The sequence below is a fragment of the Zalophus californianus genome, chromosome 13 (assembly GCF_009762305.2).
Source record: "Zalophus californianus isolate mZalCal1 chromosome 13, mZalCal1.pri.v2, whole genome shotgun sequence".
NCBI classification, from domain to species: Eukaryota; Metazoa; Chordata; class Mammalia; order Carnivora; family Otariidae; genus Zalophus; species Zalophus californianus.
Genome location: NC_045607.1, coordinates 2,992,949 through 3,020,675, shown reverse-complemented (window position 1 = coordinate 3,020,675; position 27,727 = coordinate 2,992,949). Strand labels below are relative to the sequence as shown.

Here is a 27,727-nt window from a genome sequence, read left to right as displayed (position 1 = left end):
AGGAGGAAGAACGAGCGAGGACCGCAGTGTGACCGAGACTGTGCTTCTATGAAGAGGGCCGCTTGTTCTAGAGAACACTTAGCGGAAAAGAAAGCCTACAATCATGTCCCCCAAATCCAGGTGCCCTCCTGCCCAGGCTGAGGACCAGGGCTACTTCGACGGCCGAGCGTTCCAGGGTGTGAGCTTCAGAGCATCTCCACACGCGCACCCGCGGGGCTGGGAGCCACCAGAAAGCACAGGCAAAGGCACATACAGGCACCTTTTTTTTTTTTTTTTTTTTGGTTTTATTATGAAAACAAAACAAATGCCCCAGGAGAAGGGTCCATGATTACCAGAAACATCAAAGAGTACTTTCTACCATTTTTATTCTGTTGTGTTGAGGCCAGCATTGCAATAAACAAGCTAAAACTACTTACATTGGACTCATTTTCAGTAACTGACATTTACAGGAATATACTAGAAACGGCACTAAAAAGTTTAAGAAAAGTTACGGTAAACTTGCATGCACATCATACAGAAAAGTAACAATTTAAATATAAAAAAGAAAAACTTCTGGAAGCGTGATGCCAGTATTGAGAAACAGGCTACACTGGGGGGAACGCATCCTTTCTCTGGGTGGTGTTTTCCCCAGAGGGCTGTCACAGATGTGGATGTTGCATAAGAACAAAAAGAGAAACGAAAAGAAAACGTATCTTACAGTTTGTAAGCAAGGTGACGCCGCCCAGCATGAGCACGGGTCTCTGCCCCCTGGGCGTCCGGGGCTCCCGTGAGGCCAACGTCCGAACCACATGGTTCCCTCCCCCTCGAGAAGAGGCTGTGAAATCTGCCCTCGGGTTCTCCGTGACACAAACAGCCCTGCCTGTCCAGCTGCAGTCTCCCCAACACAGGGAGATGTGGAGATGGCAAACACCCACAGGCTGACCTCGAGGGGGCTGAGGACGTTCCCCCAAACTCAGAAGAGAAATCGGCTTTGAAGTCTGCACAGACAGCCTTAAGAAACCACAGCACCATCGAACTACACTGCTCAGGATGGACGGCAGCCCTCTGCGCCATGGCGGCCTCCTCCTGGGGGGCAGGGGAAAGGGGCAGAGGTGTTCCAGAACCCATGTCTCCCGCAGAGCCAGCGGACAGTGAAGTGCTCTGAAATGCTTGCACTGTGCCGGGCTCGAGGACCACACGCTCCCCCACCCGATGGCTCACACAGGCGACCGCCCCCCACCATGCCCGCAGCTGGACAGGTGCTCCACAGGAGCCCCCCACGCGCCCCCCAGCACCCTCTGCTCGGGGAGGCGCGCTTGCTGCATGTGGCCAGAGAGATCCCGCGTTAAGACCATCCATCGTGTCATGTATTAAAGTCCTAGTTTAAATATTCCGTTACAGATCTGCTTAGAAAACACCTTTGAAACACAAGGGTAACTCTAAAAAATGGCAAGTTGAAAAATCCACATATATTTTTATTATAAACAAAACTTAATGAAAAGTTTAACAAACTGGCTCAAAACTCACCAAGCGTCAGAATCACCAGCAGTAAGAAACCTGGTAACCCACCACCCACCGCCTCACCAGTGCCGCGTCCAGCAAGGGCATCCGTGACCGTTAAGGGCCGGTGGAACCTGAACCCATTTTAGGATTTGTAAAGACTGCCCCCCTACTCGGATTCTGATGACCAGTCCCCCTGTCCGCCTGGAAACTCGCCACCAGACCCAAGGCAGGACACCCGCAGCTCCGCCCCCAGCACCCACCTCCTAGGGAGGTCTGGGAGAATGCCCTATCTCAGTCATTTCTGTGCTAGCGGGGAAAATGCTCCAGCAGGGAGCCCGGTGTGGTCTTTGAGGAGCGAACCCTCCTGCGGCGGGAGGCTCCTCCCACCCCATGGCCCAGGGCCCCTGCCCTCGGGGCTGGGAGGTGAGGGGCGCCCCATGGGGGGGGCCTGGACGGCCGGCCCCTGGCACTCGAGGCCGAAGCCACAATGCTCCGAGCTCAGGCGGGCAGTGTGGGGCGTCCCTGCACTCAAAGGCCGCGGGGCAGCCTCTGGAAAAAACAAAACCAAACATAACCTTCTGTTAAACTCTGTATATTATTATTATTATTTTTTTACAATAGAAAGTTAAAAATCAAGACTTAGATTTACTATACATTTTTTTCTCTCAGATTACAAAGTTTATATTATATAACTGGGGTTCCCTAAATTGATTTCTTTTAAAACAGTCCTAAAGAGACCAGAAGTGAGTACAAAAGAACTCAACACACAAAACGAAGACTGAGAATGTGCTGCAGCTGGATAGTTGTCTACGCCTGTACGTCCCCAACCCCCCCACACGCGCACACGGAGAACAGACCCCGAGCCCCGCAGGGGGTGGGGCCGGGGCAGGGCGAGCGTGCAGACAGGATTGAGCACCGGCACACGTGGCGGGACGCCAGCACCTGGAGGCCACAGTCCGCCATCCGAGCAGGGGCTGGGGCTCTCCTTCGAACCACTTTTAAAAGGCCTGCATGTCTGCTATTTTTTTTTTTTAATGCATTTCTTTTGCAGTTTTGTTTTTCTTTTAAAAAAAAAAATGACCAATGATGTTAATAAATAAAGTGTTCATATATACACGAAACTGGGAAAAGAGCTCCAGAGTGTGCGGCAGCGGCAGCTCACGAGTCGGGGACACACATTGGGCTGGACTTTCGTAGAAAATTGCTGAACCTTACAAAAAAGTCTCCTTTTGTTTTTTGTTTTTTTAATCTTTTCTTTTTTTTTTCTTTTTTTTTTTTTAAGTTGAGGTAAAAGTTTCAGTGTATGGAAAGCTGCGCGCGGTACGCGCGGCCCCCGTGTTCCCTCCTGGGAGCTCCCGGCGCCCCTCCCTCCGCGCCCACCCACCTCTCCCCCACCCTCCCTTGCAGAAGCCCAGACTGGAGCCTGTGGCCGCACTGAACCCCCCAGCGGCCCCCCCGCAGCAAGAGGTGACCCCGGCCGGCCGCGGGGCTGAGCTCGGGGTCGAAGGACAGAGACAACGCCTGTTGGCAAAGCTGACAGCCTTCAGTACAGTACCATCTCAGAGAAACTTCCTTTCCAACAATTCTTTCTGGAGCTACAGACCAGGTCGGGCCTAAGAGACTTCAGATCACATCTGACATTGTTTTTCTACGGTCATCAGGTCAGCGCTGGAAGTTGCCATCTCCAAGCAACTGGACTCAGTTACGAAGAAAAGACTTTATGCGGGCTCGCACCTCCTCATAAAGCCTCACGGACACACGAGAAAGATCTCTGACCTATTAAAGCAAAAACTGGAAGATACCATAACACTGAGTTAACAAGGAAACCTGCACAGCGTGGAAGGAAAGCAGTATATTAACCATCGGAGGGAACACTGCAGAGTCTGGGCGTGTGCGACATCGCTGGCTGGGTTCTGCTCTGCGTCCAGGGCTCATTCCGAGTCGCTGCTGTCGGAGCTGGACCCGCTGGAGCTGCTGCTCCCAGAGCCGGAGGAGCTGCTGCTGCTGAGCCGGGACGGCCCGCCCGAGGGCGCAGAGCCCGCTTTCTCTGAGGGAGACGCAGCAGGTGAGAGGCGCCCCCCCACGCCCCCCACGCCCCTGCACTCGCCCGTGCCGCGGCCCACCCATTTCTTCACCCAGTTGCCCTGTCAGTATTAACAAATATGTGCCGGAATGAATACCTACGTTAACGAGGTGACGGGACGGTAAGAAATGCATTTGGCCTTTGTCCGGGTTCCAGGCACAGAGCTCTGAAAACCCTTAGCATCCCCCCCGAGTGATAAGAATGTCTTTGGTCATTTACAAGGAGCCCCCTGTGGATCACACCCGAGTGTATGCTCATGAGTGACTCGGGGGACGGCTGGTCACCAGGAAAACCGCGGGATTGGGGCTGGGAGCTCCAGGGAAGGGAGACTGCTGCAGATGGAGTGCTAGAACACTCTCGAATGCTGAGAGCTTCCAGGGTCGGGGGCACATGGGGGTGCGGGGAGGGTGGCATGCCCAGAGAGGAGAGGGATGCCGCATGCCCCTGCCGTGCCTCTCCCTGCACATGTCTTCCACTTGGCTGCTCCTGAGCTGTACCCTTTACAATAAACTATACGGCAAGAAAAAGCGCTTTCTAACAAACTGTCAAGTCTGAGCAGAGGCTCATGGGAGCCCCAGTGTACAGCCTGCCAGTCAGGGGTAAGGCAGGCCCAGGACTCGCACCTGGCGGCAAAGAGAAGGGCGGTCTTGTGGAGGGGAGCCCCCCAACCTGTGGGCTCTGAGCTAACCCTAAGTAAATAGTGTCCGAAGGGAACTGAATTGCCAGACCCCACCTGGAGCTGGGATTGCAGACCTGGTGTGAGCAGAAGCCCCCACATCTGGTGTCAAAAGTGTGAGTAAAAATAGCTCAGAGGGCCACAAAACTATCGAAATATGCCAGTCTAGAAAACACGAATGCAGTCCACCAGGAGGAACTAATGGGGTGTGGGGGCAGGTCAGCAGTTCAAAGATAGCCGTCAGTCCTGTGGCACCTACTCTGCCCTTCCCAGGGGAGACCTGAGGGGACCTTCTCCACCTTCAGAGGGAGTGGGCATGGCCAACGGCGGCACCCAGCTGCCACATGATTGTAGACTCTGACCATTCGCTACCTGGGTGCCCCCATCCCCGGGGCTGGGAGAAAGGGATCTGCCCTTTCTTATAGGCTCCAGAGGAAAGAGATAAGCAGTCAAATCACCTGCTCACCTAAAATAAGACCCCGCTGTCCACAAAGCACAGGACCCAGAGACAGGGAGCTGGAACCTGTCTCCTGCCTGGGGACAGCCAGAAAGCTTGCTGCCAGGCGCCAGGACCCCAGTCCCTCTCAAGCCATGGAGTCCACCCCCAAAGACCACAGCTAGGCCCTTCCAGAGAGTCCTCTCCGGGAGGTTCTGGCACAGGGCACTCTCACACTTCCATGTGCTTGACCTTCCTGCAGGAGCAGGGCTCGGGTCCCCAGGTTACAGACAAGGGACTTGGGGTTTGAGGAGGTCAATAGTGTCATCTAAGGACACACGGCTCCAGAGCTGGTCGAGCCACAGACTGAAGTCTGGGTCTGCCGGCCACCCCGCCCCCGCCGACCCTCCCCTCTGGCCAGAGGACCGCAGCAGGGGCAGCAGCGTGGCCCACAGACAGGTACCTTTCTTGGCGGGCTTCTTATTGTTGTTCAGCTGCCCGCTGACGTCCTGCAGCCGCTTCTCTAACTCCTTCTTCTTTTCCTGAGCTAACTCCTCCTTCGACTTGGCCGCCTGCTTCTTCCCGCTCGTGGCTGTAGAGGAGCACAGAGCTGAGCCGGGCGGCAGCCACCGCAGGTGCCACCCAGCCCTCCCGGATGCTCACGTGTGCTGGGCCCCCCGCAGGGCTGCCACCCGAGCTCCCGGAAGGGGCGAAACGAACCCCTGCCCCAGGCAAAGCCTTTTCTGTGACCCTCACACCTTCCCCACTCCATACAGTGCACAGATGGGGCATGTGCGGCTTGGCAACACTGTCACCCCTGTGTGGAGGGCAGAGTCGAGACCTGACGTGGACCCTCCGACTCGCTGTTCTCCAGCACAGATACGGCTCTCCCTCAGCCTCAGGAGGGAGGCCTCCGCCGCCTGGCAGCCTGTGCCACCACCTCTGAGTTGGAGGAGAACTTACCAAGGGCCAGCTATGCCTGACAGCAGGGGTCACATGACTCCATCCAGGAGGAAGCAACTGACCCCTCAGAGTGAGGGAGAAAGCCCACTGACAGGACCGCATGCAGGCCCAGGTGCACCCTGGGTATTCCCTGGGGCCACTGACCAGCGATCCTGCAGCTGCGGGGCTGCCTCGGGCCTGCCCTCCCGATCACTCCCCAGGACCTGCTGCCCGAAGCAGTGCCTCGTCCCCAGCCAGTAAAGTTGCTGACTTCCAGGACGAGCCCGGGCCAGTGCCAACGTCCATCCCGGGAGGTCTCTGGACCCTCAACTCCAGGCAAAAGGAAACTGGCCTACCCTTGCTAGGGAACCACTGAGAGGTCACCTGCAACCGTGGTCCCAAACGGAGCCTCAGCATCACTGGCACCTGAATGAACGGGGGCTGGGGGCCGACCCAGGGCTCCTGCCTGTCCTGGCGTCGGCCAAGGCATGCAAGCGCTGCCCACCTGCCCAAGCGCAGGGAAGAAGGGCCCGGCTGGGCACATGGTGGGAACGGGCAGGGAGAGAGGCCCACCCCACTGCCTGGCTTCCCCTACTCCCAGGCCTACAGGGGAGGGGAGGAGGGGAGGCGGGGGTGAGGGCAGGGATGGCGAGCATGGTGCTCTACCCCCACAACTTACACAATGGCTTCCTTTGCTTCTTCTGTAAACAAGACTTGACGTATCTCTCTAGCTCCCGCAAAGTGGTGGGCTTCAGAGTCTCAAAGTCAATCTCTATCTCATCGGGATTGGAGTCCCTGAGCGAGGGCTCCCGGGACTGGATGATGTGCACCACCCGGCCCAGCTTCTCCCCGGGCAGCCGGTTGATGTCCAGGCTGAGCTGGCGCTTCTCGTCATAGCTCATGGGCAGGCCCTCTTCCTCCTCCTCCGAGTCGTAGGAGGCTGACGCCTGCTTGCCACCCTTCTTCGGCTGCCTGAGGCACAAGGCAAAGAACACCATGGTACAGAGCCCCTGCCGCTGTCCCCCCAGCCCCCGTGGAGCCCCCTCACCCTGTCCCTCGAGCCCCCACGGAGCCCCCAGCCCATGACTCCCCCCCAGCCCCCGCGGAGCCCCCAGCCCATGGCCCCCCAGCCCCCATGGAGCCCCCTCACCCTGTCCCTCCAGCCCCCGCGGAGCCCCCAGCCCATGGCCCCTCAGCCCCTGTGGAGGCCCCAGCCCATGGCCCCCCAGCCCCTGTGGAGCCCCCTCACCCTGTCCCCCCAGCCCCTGTGGAGCCCCCTCACCCTGTCCCCCCAGCCCCCGTGGAGCCCCCTCACCCTGTCCCTCCAGCCCCCACGGAGCCCCCAGCCCATGGCCCCCCAGCCCCTGTGGAACCCCTGCCCATTGTCCTCCCAACACCTGTGGAGCCCCCAGCCCATGGCCCCCCACTCCCATGGAGCCCCCTGCCCCTCACCCCTGTTCTGTCTGGCCTTTTGCCTCTCTAGAACCAGGTTCTTTTACCAAGAGGCAAGCCCTACGTGGTGCCCTGGGCAGAGAGGCCAGAGGGACTGTCTGAGGGCTGCATATGTGTCTGCAGGGACACAGAAGACCCTGTTTCAGAGGTCAGAGCACAATCTGCTCCCAACTTGGGGGTTTCCCGGCCTCAGCCAGGAAAGACTGTAGTGGTCAGCTCTCCTCAACACCACAAAGGCATCTCAGATTCAGCAGGTCAAAAACTGATCTCCATATTCCAATAATCCAAAAGGAGGCAGAAAAGGGGGACAGAGAAACAAAAACCACAGGGAAGACAGAAAATAATGGAATGGCAGACAGAAATGCAATTTTATCAACCATTACATTAAACATAAGTAGTCTAAACACACCAACTAAAAGACATAACCAGATTGGATAAGAAACAAAACTGACTTACATGTGATCCACCAATCCCACTTAAAATACGATGACCGAAGTAGCTTAAAAGTCAAGAGATGGGGGGCCTACACCACACAAACATTAACCGAGAGAAAGCTGCAGTGGCTGTGTTAGCTTCAGGCAGTGGAGACTTCAGAAACAGGAATCGTATCAGGAGAAGAGGGACACGGCATGAGAAAAGGAGCGACTGACCAAGAAGACATCACAGCCCTCCATGTGTGTACATCTAAAGACCAAGCTTTAGAACGTATAAAGCAAAACTGACAGAACGAAAGGGAGGTAGAGACATCCACAATTACAGTGGGGAATCTAACGATTCTCTCTCCCAGTGATTAATAAAGCAATCAGCAAGAAGAGAAAAGACCCCGAGAACACCACCAACCAAATTAACCTAATGACACGTTTCTGAGGGGGGTTTCTGTTGTTGTTGTTTCCCCCCTAACTGACATTTAGGTGACAACCCAACAGCAGGAGAACACATGTTCAAGTCCACATGGAACACTCCCCAGTTCCCAGCCATAAAATAAATCTTAACAAAAGTATTGAGCATCACACAAAGTATGTTCTCTGACCCTAATGGAATTAAGCCAGAAACCAATAACTGAACCACGTCCAGAAAGAAATCTCCAAATACTTGGAAATTAAACAACGTACTTCTAAATAACCCATGGTCAAAAAGGGAAGTCTAAAGGGAAATTAGAAAGTATTTTGAAATGAAATCATACATATCAAATTTGTGAAGTACAGCTAAAGCAGTGTTTAGATAGAAGTAAGTAGTATTAAATGTTTGTTAGAGAAGCTCTCAAATCAATAATCTAAGTTTCTACTTTAAGAGAGCAAATTAAGTGCAAAACAAGCAAAAGGAAGTAATAAAAATAAGACCATAAACAAAAGGAAGTAAAAGCAGATAAAACCCAATGACATCAAATGCTGGTTGCTTCAACAACCAATAAAACTCATCAATGTCTCTGCAGATTCACCGTGAAAAAAAGACAAAGAACAGACACATCACTACAGGCCCTACAGATGTTAAAAGGACAATAAGGGCACACTGCAAACAAACCAATGCCCATGAATTCCACAATTCAGGTGAAATGGAGCAATGTCTTGAAAGCACCAATCTCCAAAACTCACTCAAGATGAAACTGATAACCTGACTAGTCCTATATCTACAAAAAGAAGTGAATTCATTGTTAAAAGCCTCACAATGAAAACCCCAGGCCCGGATGCTTTCACTGGAGAATTCTACTTTATATTTAAGGATTAATACCAACTCTGTAAATCTACCCCAGAAATAGAGGAGAGAGCACCTCCCAATTCATTTTCGAGGCCAGTGTTACACTGACACCAAATCCATAGACATTACGAGAAAGCCTGACCCCTGCCTCCCCTGTGAAAGGGAGGGAGGACAAAACACCAGCACTCCCACCCCTACCCCTCGCTAACGCTGCTGACTAGCTACCCAGCTGCCAAGGCCCAAACCCCCCGTCCTCCTGCTGCAGGCACCAAGGCCTGTCCCTTCTGCCGCCCACCTCCATGGCCACGCTGGCCTCTCCTGCCTGCATGACCCCAACTCCTCCCCGGGCCGTCCTCCCAGCCGCGCGTTCCCACTGATGCACTCTCCACACGGACCAGGATCTGACCACTTCCGGCGCAAACACCTCCTGGCCTCCCTTCCCTCACGCAGAGGATAAAACGAGAGGCCTCAACAAAGCTGGCCAATCTCAGCAGCCTCTCCCAACTCGTCTTCCCCAACCAGTCTGCATTCCTCCGCGGAACCAACCTTGCCCTAATCCCCACCATTCCTAGAACCCCTCCGCAGGCCTCCACGGCCGTCGCCGCTATTCCCGACTCTCGGAACGCTGTCCCGACTGCTGCCGAGCTTGCGCCTGCAGAGCGGTCAGCCCTCCTCTGGGAAGCCTTCCTGCTAGCTTGTGGGGGAGGCCCGCCGGCCCTGAGTGCCTTCCCCCATGCCCATCTCGCCGTGGTCCCGCCCGTGGCAAGCGTCCCTCGGGGCCGTGCGCGGTAGGAGTGGAGACAGGAGGTCGGTGGGCCAGGGGGGAGCAATCCGTACCAGGCGCGCTGCCCCTAGGACGCCCTGGCCCAGATCAGGAAAACGGCCCCGAAGACTTGAGATGCTGGAGGCTGCGCCAGGTCGTGCGACCGCTGCGATGGCTGCGGTGGGAAGGCTGACCCCACGGACAGCCGCGTGACACCCTCCAGAGCTCGGTCTTCCCAGCACAGGTCTCGGCATGTGCCCCGCTCTCGGACACAGGACCGCCCCGCCCCCGGCCCGTTTCCCACGGCCCGGGCCGGCCCCCGTGTCACCAGCATTTGCAGCCAAGGTGTAGAGGCCCAAATCCAGTACCCCTCCCGCCACACAAGCGCCTAGGGCAGCCTCAGCAACCCGGGGCTCGCGGGGGCCCACCTGCTGGCCACGGCCGTGCTGCTGGCCTTCTTGGCGGGGGCCTTCTTGGGCTGCGCGGGCTTGGCGGGCGGGGCCGCCTTGGCCTTCCTCTCGTCCTCGGGCTTTGCCTTGTGCCTGTCCTTCTCCTTCTTCTTCTTCTCCTTCTCCTTCTTCTCCTTCTTCCTCTTCGGCTTGTTCACCGGGGCCTGCGACAGGGCGGCCAGCTGCTCGTGCACAGCCTTCAGCTGGAAAACAGCAGGCGGCTGAGCGGGGCTCCCCGGGGGCCGGCCCGGGGGGCCTCGGCGCGCCCTGGAGCTCCCTCGGACACGCGGGGAGGAGAGCCGGGAGCAGACGGCCCCAGAGCCCCCCGGCCCCCCCGAGCCCAGGCGCGCAGCAGAGCTCCGGGCCTCGCCGGCGCCGCCTGACGCACCGCTCACCGGGCTGGAGGCCGGCCGACGGGCCCGGGGCGCCCTCAGGCCGGCACAGGGGGCAGGGCAACAGCCCCCTCAGCACTTAGACACAACTCTGCACAGACGTTTGTGTGTCCGTACAAAGGAGATTTTCAACAGCTACCTCTACGAGCCATTTGCACGCCATACGGCAGATGGGCAGGATTAAAACGATCCAGGGCCAGCAGCTGACGTTCACCCCGAGTCGCGACACACCTGGTAGTGTGCTAAGCGCTCTACATACTTTTCACTTCAGTGACCCCCGCGAGGGCCGCGAGCTGCACCTCACAGGGGAGGAAATGGTGTCACAGATCCTGGGGCCACCTTCCCTGTGGCGTCACCCCTCACGAGGCTCAGCCCAAAGTCAAACACCAGCCCCCTGCCGCTAACGGCGGGGCCATCTCTACTCTGCTCTCTCCTCCCTGCCGGAGGCCGGAGTGGGGCCGCCTCATCCCTACGGCAGCCACGGAGCCGGCGCCCACGAGACACTTCCAACTCCAGGCGAGGCACCACATGGCAGGCTGGCATGACCCTGACCTACAGCGCTGCCAAGGGGCCCTCGGAGCAGACGCCCCACCCGCCCAGGTCCCCACCCAGGGCGGCCCGGCCCCGTGGCACACCTGTTCCTGCAGCTCGGCCAGCCGGGTGGCCCGCTCCTCCTCCGAGTCCGAGCTGCCCGAGTCCGAGGAGCTCTCCTCACTGCTACGGCTGCTCTCGGCGCCCTTGCTCAGCACGGGGGCCGCGGGGGCAGGCAGAGCCGGCGCCTCCACTGGCTCATCCGGCATCTTGGCAAACCGCATCTCAAACACGTCCTGCGGGAAAGCAGGGGCCGCCTGAGGTCCTGGACGCCCATGGGGCAAGCCCTTGGGGTGGGAGACCCACACCTGAGCGTCTGTGAGCCGCTCTCGGAGCTGCACCCGCGGTGGCTTCGAAGGCCAGGCCCACAGGGGGACTGAGCCAGCCCTAGCTTGCTCTCCCGCCCGCCCTCCCTCCCTGTCCAGGCACTGAGTGCAGGTCCAGGGACAGGGGCAGGGGCCATGGGGCCAACAGCCACGGACGCAGCCTTCTAGGAACTGGTCCGCAAACTCCCTTTATTAAGCATGCAAGCCTTCTGTAGATCTGCGTACCCTTATGGCCTCTGGGTCTGAGGCCCTACGAGGCTGCAGCCCACTGCAAAGCAGCTGGAGTGCCTGCCTTTGTCTGAACTATGACCGCTATGGGGCCCGCAGCTGCCGGGTCTGGGGGCCACTTGACATTCTCCCCCATTCCTTGCCCTAGAGCTCTTTACCACAGCATTACCTCTCACTCCGAGTTAGGCCCAAAAATTGGCTCCAAAGGCAAAAGTCTTGTTCCGTCAAAGCTGGCTTTGGAAAGCCCCTTGCCAGCTTGCACAGAGCAGGACCCAGGCTCTCAGGGGCACCTCCCAGCCAAGGTCCCCTTTCCCTGGCGGCCCAGGTTCATTTCAGATGGGGGTGCAAAGCCACGTGGGAGCTCCCTCTCTGCTAAGCTCCTACACCTGAGTCCATACCAGCTCACACTCGTGAGGTGCCACCCCACTGGTCCCAGACTCTCCTCCTGGGGTGAAGACACCCCCAGAGGCACAGATGCGCACAGAGGTCCAGCCTGCTCTTGGCACGTGGCTGGAGGAGCACTGACAGCAGGCTGCTTCCGTGCAGGGCTCCGACCCCAGAGCTGGACTGGCACGACTGCTCAGTGCACTGGGAATCGCGACTCGCAGCCTCTGTGGCCAGACTGCCGAGAACCAGCTTTAACAGGAACAGAACCAGAGCCACCAGCCTCCACACCCGATTTGCACCAGCCCCGCCTGCCTTCCTCATTAAGCTGCACCGGGAGTTTACCAGGTTCGGGAGCATCAGAGAGCAAACATGGAGTAGAACCGTGCAGAGCCTTTTTGCTCCCGGACACAGTGGGGCGTGGTCTGAGCATAAAACCACAGATCCTGCTGGCTTCTGGGCAGCCTGCTGCACCATACTCCAAGGGGAGCCAGTCCACGGAGGTCCACAGCCTGCATTAGCAGAGCCTGGGAAAGGCCCACTCAACTCAGGAGGACCCAGCAGCACGAAAGACAGCTTCTCCCTCCTCCCATCTCTGGGTCCTGCGTGGCCAGGGGTGACACCATGAGCTGTTTCACGGGGTTTCAAAGGGTTCTGAGTAAAAGACTAGGTAGGAACAACTCACACAACAAATAGCCTGTATTCTGGGGATAATAAAAACTGCTGGAAGAGAGTAGAGATCCACAATTTTTACTCTTTCCTCCAAAAAAAAGTCTTCCAATTACATAACGTTTTAAAATTTTGGTGCTGTTGGGCCACCTGGGTGGCTCAGTTGATTAAGTGTCCGACTCTTGATTTCGGCTCAGGTCACGATCCCAGGGCGGTGGGATCGAGCCCCGCGTTGTGCTCCGTGCTCAGCGAGGAGTCTGCTGGAGATTGTCTCTCTCCCTTCCCCTCCCCCACTTGTGCTCACGCTCTAAAATTTAAAAAAAAACTTTTAACATTTTGGTGCTGTTATTTATAAAAGCAACAACGCATGTCAGAGAGAGAGTGCACTGACCCACGCAGAACTAGGTGGGCAGCACCCAGACTTTTGGCAGAAGGTCACACGCAAGCATCAGGTGCCCAGCCTCACTGGCAGGCCCGTGACAAAGGCCCCCTCGCACAGAGACTGGAGCTGCGGGGGGAGGGACCCCTGCCCTCTCATCCTCCCCCTCCCCGCGGGAACGTGTGCCTGCAGCTCCCGGGGGACAGAGGCTGGACTGTCTGCCACCGTGTGCCCGGGAAGCAGGCCTGGGACCTGGCCGGTGACGGGCACCGCTCAGGAGAAAGGTGTTATGCGGGTGAGGCTCTCCCACAGCCTTCATGGCCGTACATTCTCCGGGAGGCCAGTCTTTCCTGGGTGCCTGCCCCAGATTCCTGGCCCCCCCCCCCCCGTGCCCCAAAGGCCCCTCTGCCTGAGAGCACCGCTGGTTACCTGGAGCTTCCTGGCCATGGCCACCACCTCGTGGTCTGGGGGGTTGTATTTGTAGCAGTTGGAGAACATTAACCGGATGTCGGCGGCAAAGCCCTGCGCGTCTGGGTACTCACGGCTGTCCATCTTCTTCTACAACACACAAGCGGCGGGGGTGAGGGGCGCTGCCCGGCACCCCAGGGCCCAGCCAGGCCCCGCATGCAGCACCTGACACCCACCACACGACCACCATCCACAGCCAGCCCCGGACCTTGTCCCCGGGAGCCCCGAGGGACAGTGTGGGCGCGGGACTCGAGGGCTCGGAAGAGGCTCTGGGACCCCAGGGAGGCGGCCTGAATCCTGGCTCCCGCAGCCGCCACATAACCTCTCCTTGCTCTAGCTTCCGGCTCTACACGCCCCGTAGCTTTATACACAGCAAAGTCCCTGATGGGAGGAGCTCCAGGGGGAACGGGGAGCTTCCAGTAAACGTTGCTGCCAACTCAGGGCAGGGGCGCGGGGGTCTCCTCAGTTCGCAGATCGAGACACTGACTTCATCGCTGTGAGAATCCAGGCACTGGTGGCCAGCCTGCCCCTCGCAACCCAGCAGGACAAGGTGCGGCTGGTGGGGCTAAGACGAGAGGCGCGCTCAGGGGGAGGACAGAAGGGCGACCATCGACAGACACCGCGAGGTGGCGCTTAGAACAAGGTGCCGGGTCAGGGCACGCGGAGGGGGACTGCCTGGTAAGGCAGCGAGCTCCCTGTGTCTGCACGGGTTCAGGTAGAAGCCGTCAGTCAGGGACCGCCTGTCGGCGAGGGGCGCCGCTGGAGCAGGAGAGCACGGGTCTCACTCGCACCTACACGGACACAGTCCTGGATGCTGGCGGGTTGAGTGCAGCCCGATTCCAGGGCCTGCAGCCTCTCTAGTGCCTTGGGTGCGCCGCCCTGCCAGTCGCAGAGCTTCTGACAGCTCCCAGGCTGCATGGCTCCAGCCCTCAGCACAGCCTCCCTACTCTGGGGAGGCCCAGCTAGGGAGGACAAACGGGCGCCCGAGACCCTCTCAACCTCTGCCAGATTTTCAGACTCTGGTCCTAACTTGACCACTGGCCACTTTCCCAGGGGGCGGGGAGCTGGGGCTGGGAACACACAGGCTACACGTTAAGTGCACTTGGGGTGCCCAAGGACAGTCGGGCAGCTGTTATGTCGTTCCTGACCATTTCCCAGATGACGGGTGTTTCTGAAGGGGAACGTCAGAGCAAATCGCCCACGTGCATGCAGCGGCCGCTCGGTACCCCAGCAGGACACGGCCTCAGCCTGCAGTGGCACCTGCACACCAGGGCCGGGCAGCCTCCCCACTCAGCCGCTCCCTGGCGGTGTGGCATGTACAAGTCACTGGTCTCACTGGCCTCCCGAGAGTTCTGGGGATTCAGAAGGGCACAAGTGTCACCCTCATCTAGGTGACATGAGCTCTGCCGGCTCGGCTTGAGGCTCCAAGAGTCAAAGACGTGGATTCCGGAACTGGCTCCGCCAGCAGCTCACTCGGGGCAGGCCCTCCAGCCTCAGCTTCCCCGTCTAGAAACAGCAGGGGTGTGTGCAAAGGCCCAGCCCCTTTACCCCCCACCACCCCAAATCCTGGCCAGGACACCGTGCGGGGAGACTAAATGGGCACACAGCCACCCACTGCCGGCCCAGAGCCAGGACCCCACAGACCCTGAGCAGGGCGGGCTTGGCCTCGGACTTGGCCAGGGAGCCCCGTTCCACCCACTGCCCCATGGTCAAGACCGGCTAGGAGAGAGCAGGCCTCAGGCGAGAGCAAAGCCAAACCGCGGTTAGGAATTCTCCCTGGAAAGAGGGGCGGCAGTGTGCTCGGCCCTCCACCCACCTCTGCTTTGCTGGAATCTTTCCCTTTGTTCTCTACTCGCGCTAACTCACATGGATAAAACACCGTCCAAAGGAAAGGACACTATCAGGCTCCCAGCAGGGGAAGGACGGAAGGAACCCAAGGAAGAGACTCAGTCCCCCGCGGGGTTTACCCGGCACCACCACCCCACACAGCAAGGTCTGTCCTGCTCGAAACCCCCAAGCAGGGGTGTTGCAGGAGGCTCCAGTACGGAGATTCTGCCACAGGCTGGCATCACTGGGAAAGCAGGCAGAATGCCAGTTCACAGAGAAGGTGGGCTACAGTCCCCAATGGCCAGGGGCACTCCTGAGGGGGCCAGAGACCAACCCCATGCTGGCTCGGAGCGCTACCTGAGGGAGGGCACGTGTGCTGGGGTCCCAGCCAATCGGGGGGGGGGGGTCAGGAACCACACCTGCGTGTGCTCAGGGAAGACCCCTTGGGAGTTCATTGCAGCCCTGGGGGTCTGCTGCCCTTGGGGTCACTGCCGCCCAGGCACTTTCTCCCTTACAGCCCAGCGCAAGCCTGCTCTCTGCTTGTACACAACAGGCCGGACCCGAAACAAAACCCACTAAAGCCCAGGGAGGAGCCCCTGGCCCGGGAGGAACGGGGGGCCTGGGCTCTGGGTCTCGAGTCTACCTCCCCTGCTCCAGGGCCCCTCTCCGGCCAGGGTGGGGTGGGTCACCCGAAAGGGCGTCCTTACAGACATTACAAAACCCGCAAACCGAGACAGGAGACGGGTTCCAGTGGAACGAAGGACCGCGAGGCCCCGGGTTCAGTGATGACAGGCAGAATGCACCTTTGTCCCAGACGCGGCCGGACCCATGCCAGCAGCGGGCCATGTGCCCGCGCCACGCCGAGCGGCGCCCCAGCCAGCACATCGGCCCCATCACACAGCCGGGACGAAAGCAGAGCGGGCGGAGCCCCTGCCACACGGTACCTTGACGGTGCTGAGGTCCATCGGGTGCTTGATGATGTCATGGTAGTCGTGCAGCTCCAGGGCCTCGGCGTCCACCGGCTTGTAGAAGGGCCAGGCGTAGGCCGCGTGCTTCTTGGACAGCATCTCCTTGAGGATGCTGTCGCAGTGCCGCAGGTGCTCCGACAGCTTGCCCTTCTTGCCCGCGTGCTGCGGCACCTCGCCGTCCTCCAGGTCCTTCTTGGGCGGCTTGATGGGGCGGCCCCCACTCTCCCGCCGTGCCACCACCTTGGCCTGCTTGGGGTCTGACAGTGGCGGGGGCGACTCGCTCCGGCTGGCGGTGATGGCAGACGTCGTGGGCGTCGTGGTGTCTGCTTTCCGCTTCACGCCCTTTTTCTGCAACAGCGAGACAACCGGTGAGCCCCAGGACCGAGCACGGGGCGTGAGAACGTGAATGCTTGCAGCTGCGCTTCCAGAGCGCTATCCGCCAGGCACAGAGCAAAGCGACTGCATGCACAGCCACACCCGTCCCCCCGGCTCCCCACCGCGCCACGCAGGACACCGAGGCTCAGAGGGGCCACGTCTCAGGCCCAAGGTCACACAGCTGGTAGTGGGAAGGCTGGACTCAGAACCCACCCCCCAAGCCGCCCCACGAGGGTCCCCTCCGTCTGCCCCCAGGGCTCCGAGGTCACGCCCGAGCACTGTGAGGTATGGCATGCAAGTCACCTGCACCGAACCTCGGGCCTGTGTGGGGGGCTCCAGAGACAACATGACTGAGGTGGACCCGGTGCTGGGATCGTCCCCAAGCAAGACCCAGGCTAAGGGACAGCAGAGACAAACAGAAATCCCTGCTTAGAAAGGCCAGTGAGAAAGGCCCAGACGAGGGCCTCCAAGCTGGAGCTCCAAGGACAGCCGTCATGGAGCGGGCCGAGGCCAGGAGCGGGGAGAGCATGCGGCACTGGGGCAGGGCAGCAGCGGTGGGTTTAGGAGCAAGGGCTCCCAGGGGCGGACTGGGCAAGTCTAGACTTGAACCCTGAAGGCAGTGGGAACCACAGAGAGCTGCTGTCCACAGGGGAGGGAACGTTAAAATGGTCCACAGAGCCCCTCGTGGGTGTGCGCAGGGCAGACACTCACACGGGCTGTGCCCCGAGGGTGAGAACGTGGGGAATACCCATGGGTCCTGGGCCGTGAGGGTCTCTTCCAGCACCGTGCCCGGGAGCCCACGGGTATCACGGTGCACTGTGCAGCCTGGGCTCAGCGCGTCCCCGAGATCAGCTCAGCCAGCTCCCCACCTCTCAGACCTCTCAGACTGGCAGAGGGGCCCCTCAGAGCCGCACCGCCCAGGCTGACGGCCTCACGGCGACCTGCTCTCTGGGCCGCCACCAGGTCTCTGCCCCAGCCAAGCCACCGCCCCCAGGCTGACAGGGCATGAGCTGGCTATCCACAAACATGTGTGGGCACCCACAGGACACCAAGCGTGTGCCACACTGGCCCGGGGGGAGATCACCCGGCCATGGCAAACAGGACATGCTCCAAAACCAGCCAGGCACGGTGTAAGGCAGCCTGGCCTGGTGCTGCCCAGAAGTGGAGGCAGTGAAGGCCACGGGAGAGGGAAAGCAATGGCGGGGGCGTGTTACCTTGGGGGGGGCCACTTAACCCCCCCGAGCGCCTGCTTCCTCATCTGTAAGATGGGGGAAATACTGTCTGGCCCACAGGGCCGCTGCGAGGGGCAAACGGAAGACAACACACATCAGCACCTGGCACGTGGCCTGCCTCGGATCTCACAAGGAGCACAGGCTCTGAGCCCAGACCCGGCCAGGATGGTCCCTGCCATGAAAGTGCCCAGCCACACACTGGGGAGACGGACGTGCTGGAGCTCACACGAGCAGGGGTGCACGGTACAGGCCGTGGGTGCTGGCTCCTCACCATGCACCCAGGCTGCTGTCCTAAATCCACGTGTGAGCAGGGGCACTCCAGGACCCCCCCACCCTCCTCTCCCATGGTGACCCATGCCCTGCGAAGGCCAGGGCTTCCGGGCCAGAGAAACTGGGGTTCAGTGCAGCCCGCCCTCACCAGCTGTGTGACCTGCAGCTCCCTGAGCCTCGGTCTCCCCGTCTGCGTTAGGGACGACGGCCCAACCTCATGGGCACAGAGAGAACCACTCCAGCGTCACATGTACCAAACACCCGATGAGAAGTCGGTGCCCAGGGACAGGTGCCCGCCCCACACACGCCCAAATCCAGGAACCTGGCCTGGTGATGGGACAGCCAGCTGACCTTGTCCCCAGGGTCACTCACCTTGACTACAGGCGGTGTGGGAGGGACCACGGGGATGAGGGGCGTCGAGGGAGGAGGTGGGGCAGCAGCCGGGGGAACGGGGACCGACGTGATGTTTGCAGTGATGGTTGGCACTGGGGTGGCAGCAATGACAGGCGTCTGGGAGACAGTGGGGGGGACGCTCTGGAAGGGGGTTGCTGGGGAGACAGAGGACACAGCCGCCACTTGCTGCGTACCTTGAAGACAAGGAAAGGATGTTGAACACACCAGGCTCTACCTGTCAGCTTCCGGAAGCTTCCTGAACCATCCCCTCCAGCCAGAGCACATCAGTGCCAGGGAGCCCCTCCTCCTGAGACCCCTGGCCCCTGCACCGTGGCTGCCTCCACAGAACCAGCCTCCACAGGTGCTCACCCAACAAAGGAAAGGCACTACCTCCGGCCAGAGACCGGAGTCTGAATGAGGAAGGCTGGACAAGGTGCAGCCTGGAAGAGCCAGGCTCGGGCCCGAGAAACCGGGGCTTAACTCAGACTCCACCAATAGCCAGCTGAGTGACCTGGGCAGAGCTACTTAACCACCCACGGTCCTATCTGCCAAGCGGGATGGCTGGCACTGGTGGGGACCCACCACAGCCTCCTTGAGGGCTGGGGAGTTGGGCCAGTCTCTCCGTCGGGGCGCACCTCTAGTCCCCGTCCCTGGACCAGGTAAGACCCCCAGGGCTCCTAGGGCTAATCCTTATCCCCTTCCACCCTCCCTGACGGGTGACACAGCCCCTCTCCTGTCCCAGAGCATACAACACCTGCTAGAGAGGCAACGTCCTAGGGGGACAAAAGATCTCCCATCTAGACTTCTGGAAGAGGTGGCCTCTGCACGGGGGCACGGCAAGACCAGTCTCCCCACCAGAGTAGGCTCGAAGGCAGATGGTAACAACGCCACCAAGAGCCAGCCGTGTTGCCCCAACTTCACAGACAGGGACACTGAGCTCAGAGGGGCCAAGAGACCCACACTAGAAATGCTGTTGTCACGCCCCGGGGGGGGGGGGGGGTGTGTCAGGACAGAAAGACGGCACCGTCCACCCCGTTACCTGCACTCTGGGTTCCTGCAGCCGGTTTCCGGCCTTTGCCCTTCGGAGCAGGGGGTAATAATTCAACTTCCTCCTGGGGCATCTGGGCCACTTTCTGCAGAAAAATTTTCTCTAAGGCTTGGGCCATTAGCACTATGTCATCTGTGGGCTGAAGACACAGGGAGAGCCAACGTCACTTGTTGGGCAAGGGGCCACGTGCTTGCAAAGACATCACCGGTTGTGGCTCAAGATTTGTTAAAAAATCCATTCAGAGATTTGGTAGGGCAGGCGATGGGGGAGGCGAAAGGACCTTATTTCACTGTGGAGACTCTTGAAAGAATTCAGAAAACCAAGAAGAACAAGAACCACCCTTTGGCCTATCGCGTGCAGAAAACAGAACCTTCCACTCAGTCCAACTCAATTCACCTTTGCTATATCCCGTCACGATCGGAAAACAACAAAACCCCCACCAAGTCAGGACCACGTGGAACTTCCCTAATCTACTCTTCTCGCTAAAACGATCTTCTCACTAAAAACCATCATGAACACATGCTCCCTGGTCGTGCAGTGGCCTGGCCACGTGGGGCGGCTGCATGTGGATGTCACGGCGCGCTCGGCCGCCCTCCGGCCGCCATGCATGTGCGTGTTGTGGCTCTACCCCCGTGAGCCCGCGCTGACCCCGTCACCGTCCTGACAGCTGGAGTTTCGAGGTCCGAGGGCACGATCAGTTCAAAGCGTTTGATACGTAAGGTCCCCCCCAAAGGTTGCTCCAGGCTTCACTCCCCCGCCCCGGGGGGGGGGGGCGTGGGCAGCACATGGGAGCCCAGAGTGGGGACTGTGGCCTCGGGGTGACACGCCCCCCCCGTCTGAGAGCCGCTACAGAGCCCAGGCCCGGCCAGAGGGTCCCCTCAGCACTGGGGGAGCCGTGTCCCATGTCCCAGGGCTTTCTTACCTTGTTATAAATGTAACAATTTGTAAACATGGTGTTGAAGTCCTGCATACATTCGCTCGCGCTCCAGTAATAATTATTTTCTAGTCTCTTCTTAATAGTCCCCATGTCCATTGGGTTTTTTATGATTTTATGATAATCCTGGGAAAGAGATTTTCAGAGGCATCGTCAGCAGAATCTGTGGCGTTGTGTTCACCATCCCCGAGGAGGGTGATTGCACACGGAGCATCTTCTCGGGTGAGCTGGGCACCGGGGTCGGGCCAAAGGCAGTGTCTGGTCAGCTGAGGGCAGGTACAGGGTCTAGGGCAAGCGCCCGGCCCACTTCCAAACCCCTGCCACACCTCTCCCCCGACAGATTCCACCTGGACAGGCGGTTCTTAGAGATGCACGGAACTGGGCACCTGGGGCAGGCCCCAGAGCTGATCAGCACTGTGGCGAGGGGGCTGAGCCCCCTCTCAGACTCCAAACCCAAGGCCCGCCGGTGACCAGTACTGAGCTGGGCCCAGAACCCAGGCCACCAACTAGTGGCCCAGGGCTTCCCCAGGCAACACTGGGGGTTTCTCTATTTGGGTTCAAATAAGAAACCCATGAGAAGACTAGGCCAGCACTGAAGGGGCAGATGGGCAGCTTCCCCTGGAAAGAGGGCCACAACCTGCACTGAGCATCTGACCGCAGCAGGGGGCAGAGGCATGGTCCTACAGGAGGGTACAGGGGAACAGCAGGGAGGCACAGGTTCTCCCCTGCTCCCTACATTTGGGGACCACCGCCCTCCACACTCCCACACCCCTGAGGAGCCCCTCCGCTCCTCGGTCACCACAGGCCCTGCGCTGTGCCTGGCTTACCGGCGCCACAGCTGCCTGGGCCCAAGGGCAGTCCTTCCAGGAGGGGAGCAAGAGAGGGGCAGGGATGCCAGTGGGTGGGGGGGGGCAGGGATGCCGGGGCGGGGGGAGGGGGCACTCACAGGCAGGTTGAGCTTGATTGCGTCCACGGGCTGGTAGAAGGGCCAAGCAAACTGGTGTTTCCAGAGCGTCTTCACCACCACATTCTGCATGTACTGCAGCTGGTTGGTCTTGCGGCCGGGCTTGGCAGGGTTGGAGACCTCCGGTGGGGGCGGGTTCACCGGGCCCGGGGCTGCCGGGATCCCCGCAGGGGCGACCGTCGTCGTGGTGGACATCCTCCGTGGCTCGCTCACTGGCCGTCACAGCAGAGGCTCGAGGCCCTCGCTTCCACTATGCTCCTTTCGGAGGCCTGACATCCCATTTCTGGGCCCAACCGGGCAGCACCTACAGGGGAGGAGGAACGGCAGAGACAGGCCGGTCACCCAGGCCCCACCACCTCTCCCAGCCTTGTGGGCTCCCGAGCACACCCGAGTGGTCACAGTGAGGCCAGCTCACGTCACTCACGCCCCTCAGCCCAGCCCTCACCTGTCACGGACCCACTCTCTAACTACTGCTCTCAAGCTGGGGCAGGGACGTGACGTGAACACAGGCCGCCCGGGCAGGGGCGGGTAACGCAAGGGCGGGAAGGTGGCGGTCCAGGCACACAGCCAGCAGTGGGGGGCGGGGGCCCAGGACGCGGCCTCTCCTGGCTCACTGCCCACCAACTGCCTGCCTACTGGGGGCTGACTCAGGCTGTTCTTGATCGTGGCAATTTTGGGGGAACGATTCACACGTAGAGAGTGCTCTGGCATCGACCCCACAGAGCTGAGCTGGGCAGGCAGAGCGTTTGCGGAACCACGCGTGGCGTGCGGAGCTGGGCCCCTTTGGGGCGAGGTTCCGATGTAACCATGAGAACCAGAGCTGGTTTTGTGATGATGAGCCAGGGTGTGACACGCCCAGCCCCAGGCCAATGGGGGCAGGCAGGAGGAGGTGCACCTCACCCCGCGCTCTCAGCAAATGCGGGCCTGCTGCAAACCTCACGCATCCCCCACCAGCTTTCAGGAATGCTGGCCAGACTCACGGCTGGGAAGGAAGATGACCAACTATGCCCCAGAACCAACAGGCCAGTCCTGACATCAGAAGCCCCACTGTTTCCTGGATGGAAGCTGCTGGCCCCTTTTACTTGTAGGGCCCAGAGCAGACTGCGGACCACACGTGGAATAAGAACACCAGGCCATGTTTGTGTGCCCTGCCAGACTTTGCATTATGTGTCCTTGTCACGATATTCAGACAGGTTGGGGCTCAGTGGCAGCACCCACAGCACAAGGGGCTGGACGGAGCTGGGGGACAGACAGCAGAACATCAGGGCCCTGGAATCAGCCACCCTTCCTACAACTTGCACAGCAGATCGTTCAAGTTTTGAGAATCTCGTGAGCTGGTTAACATCCTGTTGGTAGCTTGCCACCTGCCACGTGGGCGTGTTTGCACCAAAGAAATTGACACTTGCTACAAACCACTCCAATCAGAGTGAAAAGGGTTCAAACGGAGAGCAGATACATCTCACCCACCAAGACCTGCTCCACATTCAAGGGACACCCTGGAAGCCCCTCGAGGCTCCATGCCCATCACCCCAGGGGACCCGGGGAAGCCACAGCCCCTCCCCTCTTCCACACCCTCCCAGGCAAGCTGGCCCCTCTCCTGCTTCTCCCCCTCACCAAGCCAGGGCCGCGGCACGGGCAGCACAGTGCCCACGGCCCCCACCAGCTGCTCAGTGGGGGCAGCGCTGAGCCAGCTCGCGCTAATGGCACTGAGGGTGGGTCTTCACCACCAGAAAGCCGTGGGAGCCTAGAGCAAACCTGGGTCATCCCTCACGCCCCACTGCCCCACCCCCAGCAGGTCAGCAAGTGCAAACTTGGCCTGAGCACCGCCACTACCTGTGGGGATCTCCCCAGTGGCCTGCCCTCCCTACATGTCCTGCAGGTGGATGGGTGCCCAGCACCTAGCACTGCTGCTGCTGCAGGTGCATGGCATAGAAAGCCAGGAAACAGGGTGCAGCCAGGGCCTAAATAATGACCTGGGGGGACATGGGCCAAAGTGCAGGCTGGCCTCCTCCAAGCATGAGGACGGGCAGGCATGCTCAGTGCAGAGACAGGCTCAGGCTGCCAGCAGGACTTGAGGCCTGCCCCACGGCCTCCCTCCTCCAGCTCTGGCCACCGCTCCAAACGTTTGGCTGAGCAGGAAGCCAGCTCTGACCACAAACACGGGAATGCATCCCCCAAACCTATCTTGAGGTAAGTGCCCAGGGGCAGCACATCAGCTGCCACAGGCCTGAGCCAGGCACTTGGAGGGGCTTCCTGGACTCTGCCGCACACCAGCCCCCTGCCACTGCCCACCACTGCCAGGGGATCCCAGACTACACACCAGCCCAACCCCTCCCCCCACTGCCCACCACTGCCAGGGGATCCCAGACCGCACACCAGCCCACCCCCCTCTCCCCACTGCCCACCACTGCCAGGGGATCCCAGACCACATTGCTGGAGCTCTGAGCAGAGTGCCTGGTGCTGGCACGTGCTCCCTGAGGGCCAGTGGTCACTACAGGCCACAGGAGTCCTTCCACAGTGGCCCGAAGCGAATCCTGCCTCCAGCTCGACATCACCCACCCCGGCAGAGTCCGTGAGGCTCAGGGGAGACACGTGCAGAAAGGGCTGGGCACTCTCCAGCACACGGGTGTCCACACTCTGCGGTACTGACGGTAAGGGGCCCGCCCCCTTTCTGCAAACACTTCGCTGAAACAGGGCGGGACCTCCCTCCCCCACTCAGACCCCTGCAAACATCTGGGGACGGCCACAGGGCTCCTGGTGTGCTCTCAGGGTGGCAGTGTCCAGCCCTCTCCCTCTCACAGAGCCCAGAAGCCCAGGCATCAGCTCCCTGTGGGGGGGCGGAGGGGCGGGGCAGCCAGAGCATAAGAGGCTGGGGGCCACTCACAAGCCCTGCCATCCCAGATGCCAGGACCCACCTCTCAGGAGACCGTCAAGGGGACGGTCAGAGAGCCTGACCCCTGCGAGCTGCCCCAGGGAGGGAAGACGCTCAGAGAGGCTCCCCGGGCACAAAACTGCACAGGTCACCCAGCACTGTCCCCTGTGGGGTGGCAGGCCGAGTGAGTGGTTGTGTCCCTGCAGGAGCATGCACACCATCACCCTTCAGATGGAGGCCAGGCCTGGGGGTCAGTCCTCTGCCCAAAACACAGCGGGATGGCAGGTCCAGGGCAAGTCGAGCTATGGTGAAAGCCTGGCCTTGCCTTTTTCCCCTGGATGCTTCTCCAGGTCAGACAATGGTGTGACAGACACTGCCGAGCACACAGGAGAGCCACAGGCCACCTTGGGAAGCCCCCGGCGGGAGGCAGCGGACAGAAAAGGACCTCCTGGGGGCCCACAGCCGGCAGGCATCAAGCCCACCGCCACACACGCCAGCCCACGAGGACAGGGGCTTTCACCCTCTGCTTGCGTTTCTGAACAGGTAGGTTGTGTCCAGAAAAGGCTTCTTTTGCAAAAGGAAAAGAGTGCAAAGTTATTTCTAGTTTGAAAAGCTGCTCAAGCACAAACCAACCCAACCCTGCACTCGGTCAATGGCCAAGTGTTTGGAGCTTCTGTTTCTCCTCCTCCGAGGCCTAGGGACGCTGCCTGGGGGTCAGGGGGAGGGCTGAGCAGCCCCGCGTGCTCCCTGAAAGGGAAATCCTAGGACCACCATGAGTCCAAAGTAGGGACTTGCGCTCAGCAGCGCTGCCAGCCCCTGGGATCCAGGTGGCCGCACCCAGATCGCCTGGACATAGCCCACCTTTCAGTGCAAAGCACAAACAGGAACCAAGGCTCCTGCCACTCGGCCTGGTGGCACACAGAGCCACACTACCATCCCTCAGCCTCCCTGGTCTGGGCGGGCTCAGGACTGCATTCTGAGACCGGGAAGCAAATGCTGCTTCCAGAAAGAAATTAAAACTGCAACAGACGACTAGCTGATCCTCTCACAGGGCCAGCTATGAACTGAAAGTAGGGGACAGAGTGCAAAGTGACGTGGGGTTCAAGACGGTGTGAGGTACGGCTGCCGTGGAGTCATGCAACACCAGCTCTCAGGGGGTCTGCCTGTCTCCCCAGACACCCAGACGCCCTGGGATCCTTCGGTGTCCTCAGGAACAGCCTCCCCCCGTGACGTGTCCAGCACCCAACCCATCCCTTGCCCCCTGTGATGGCCCCGCCACCCTCGGGCCCGGCCCTTACTGCTGCCCTCCAGGGTCAGGCCAGTGGGAGCTGACAGTGGCAAAAACACCAAGAAGTATGTTGAGTGGTCAGTCACGGCCACAAGCCCTTCACCCCTGCTGATGCTGAGACGCTCGTGTGACCAGAGGTCAGAGTGGCCGTGTCCACTCAGATGACAACACTGAGGCTCCTCCCCCCTCGGGGTACTTTGGGCATTCGGGGACATAAGCTACGGTGGGGGGTAGGCAGCTAAAGAATGAGATGGCCCTGCGGTCACCACACCAACATCAAAGACACTGGCAAGGGGGGCCATGCAGAGGGCGGCAAGGAGCACCCACTAAGCCTGCCACACCAGAGTTCAGAACTCGGCTCCTCTCACTGGCTGACCTCCAGGACTGCTGTCACCTACTGAGTGCTCCCAACCCAACCCCACGGACAGACACGGGTGCCGTGGCTTCCTACCCACAAGGATGTAGGGGCCAGGGACATCCTGGCCAATGGCTAGGGAGCTGGGTGACATGGGCATGCTGGGCTGGAAAAGGAGCTGTCCTGGTTCCCAAGTCACCCAGAGGGGACACGGCACAGCCAAGGGTCTGGGACCAGAGCCTGAGGGTCTCTGTACGCCCATTTACAGGCACCCTGCAGACACAATGAGGTCACGCGTGCGAGGCATCATTAAAACAGGTCTACGTCAAACACATTCAGCCTTCCATCTCGCCTGTGTCCCAGCAGAGCGGGAACAGCCCCTCAATGTCCTCCCAACTGCACGTTAAAGCCAGCCATGCAGGGAAGCATCCTGTCTGTCAGAGAAGCAGAAAGGCTCTTGTTGCACCCACTGCTCTCCCCTGGGCCTGTGTCTCCAGGTGGGGCCCCTCTTCAGCCCACCAGGCTTGGGCTCTGTGCAGGAACACAGGGGCCCCAGCCCCGCCCCTTGGCCATGCCAGGCTAGGGAGAAACGCCAGGGCAGAAGCCTGGCCCCGTGGCCACCAGCCCAGCCACACTGGCTGGAGACAGACAGAAGGAGAGACAGAAAATGGCCATGGGGCCACCTCGGCCTGCTCCTGTGCCTACTGCCAAGGACCTCCAGCACCTGCTCCTCGAGGGAGTCCCCGAGGGGGTACCCCAGGGCTCCCATATCATGAAGGAAACAAAGGCAAATTGGGGCCCCATCTTGCGGCCCAACCCCGTTACGGCTGGGTGGGGGACACCAAGAGGCGGATCACAGAAGGAGGGAAGGAAAAAGCCCGGCTGGGACCCCATTTCTCGGAGTCCCCCATCAGCCTATGGCAACACGTCCTGGGTGCTGGCCACAGAAGGGAAAACTGAGGCCCAGGGTGCTCAGAGCTAAGAGGTGGCACGGCCAGCTCAGAGCGCTCACACCACTGCACAGCCTCTTGGGCAACCGAGGCCCCCATGGGCACCCCCACCACTGCAGACAACCCAAGAGCCCCAGGGACACCTGACCTCGCCTCAGCTCCGGCACCCACCCCACTCAGGACACAAGCAGGAAAGCCCACAACCACCGTGCCCAGCTAGGAGTGAGGCCTCCCAGGATGGACTGGAGTCTGAGGCTGCTCATTGCCTGCTTCCCCAGGGGGACCAGGCGCGTCCAGATGGAGTATGTCGGATTTCAGAACCCAGCGAGCCCACCATTCCGGGGGGATGGGGGATCTCTCACACACACCCCCACCCCCAGAGCCTGGGATGACGTCCCAAATCAAACACAACATTCCGCAAGGAAACATACAAATTTTCATCCTAAGGATAAATAAGGATCACAAATGGCTTTTTCTCTGCTGCCAAGGGTCAGGTTTTGCTGTGGAAGAATTAGGAAAAACAGCTCCACTCCCAGAGTTTCTGGTGTCCAAGGTGGAGCCGAGGACGGTGGCCGTGAGGACAGCTGCCCGTCACTGGGGTCAGCTTCTGCACCCAGCCTGGGACTCTAGCACGTCACATGGGTCCAGCAATCACGGGTGGGTGAGGGCGGGTGGGCGGCGGCCCCGGGACTCCACCGCCTGAGCCAGTTTGCTAGAGATGCCTGCTTAAAAGTGAACGGAGGGGCATCTACTTCAACACTGGCCATTTGATAATCTTTCGGATTCAATGTCAATGCTTTGGGGGAGATAGTGGTATTGCGGTTATAAGTTTTCTA

The 27,727-nt window shown here is 60.0% G+C and overlaps 1 protein-coding gene and 1 long non-coding RNA gene across 8 annotated transcripts in view; one reads left to right on the top strand and one right to left on the bottom strand.

The window, feature by feature from the left end:
- The window catches only part of BRD3 (bromodomain containing 3), a 39,515-nt gene continuing 11,788 nt past the window's right edge, over window positions 1–27,727 (bottom strand). For 2 of the 6 annotated variants that reach the window (XM_027615477.2, XM_027615479.2), the window contains exons 2-12: window positions 21,409–21,730; window positions 20,451–20,588; window positions 19,520–19,667; window positions 18,460–18,674; window positions 16,187–16,558; window positions 13,377–13,505; window positions 11,006–11,197; window positions 9,958–10,181; window positions 6,299–6,591; window positions 5,141–5,269; window positions 6–3,529 (exon numbers count right to left, since the gene is read on the bottom strand). In XM_027615477.2, the coding sequence (XP_027471278.1) occupies window positions 3,414–3,529; window positions 5,141–5,269; window positions 6,299–6,591; window positions 9,958–10,181; window positions 11,006–11,197; window positions 13,377–13,505; window positions 16,187–16,558; window positions 18,460–18,674; window positions 19,520–19,667; window positions 20,451–20,588; window positions 21,409–21,621 (2,169 nt within the window). In that variant the 5' untranslated portion in view covers window positions 21,622–21,730 and the 3' untranslated portion in view covers window positions 6–3,413. Of the gene's footprint in view, window positions 3,530–5,140; window positions 5,270–6,298; window positions 6,592–9,957; window positions 10,182–11,005; window positions 11,198–13,376; window positions 13,506–16,186; window positions 16,559–18,459; window positions 18,675–19,519; window positions 19,668–20,450; window positions 20,589–21,408; window positions 21,731–21,871; window positions 22,190–27,727 lie in introns of those variants that run through there. The other 4 variants (XM_027615478.2, XM_027615481.2, XM_027615480.2 and 1 more) reach the window with 4 other exon arrangements.
- LOC113934451 lies at window positions 22,297–27,627 on the top strand. Of its 2 annotated transcripts, none has more exons than XR_003523685.2 (3): window positions 22,297–24,077; window positions 24,649–24,841; window positions 26,210–27,627. It is a non-coding gene; the product is annotated as an uncharacterized LOC113934451 (long non-coding RNA). The 2 variants fall into 2 exon arrangements; XR_003523684.2 differs by having other exon boundaries at window positions 25,350–27,627.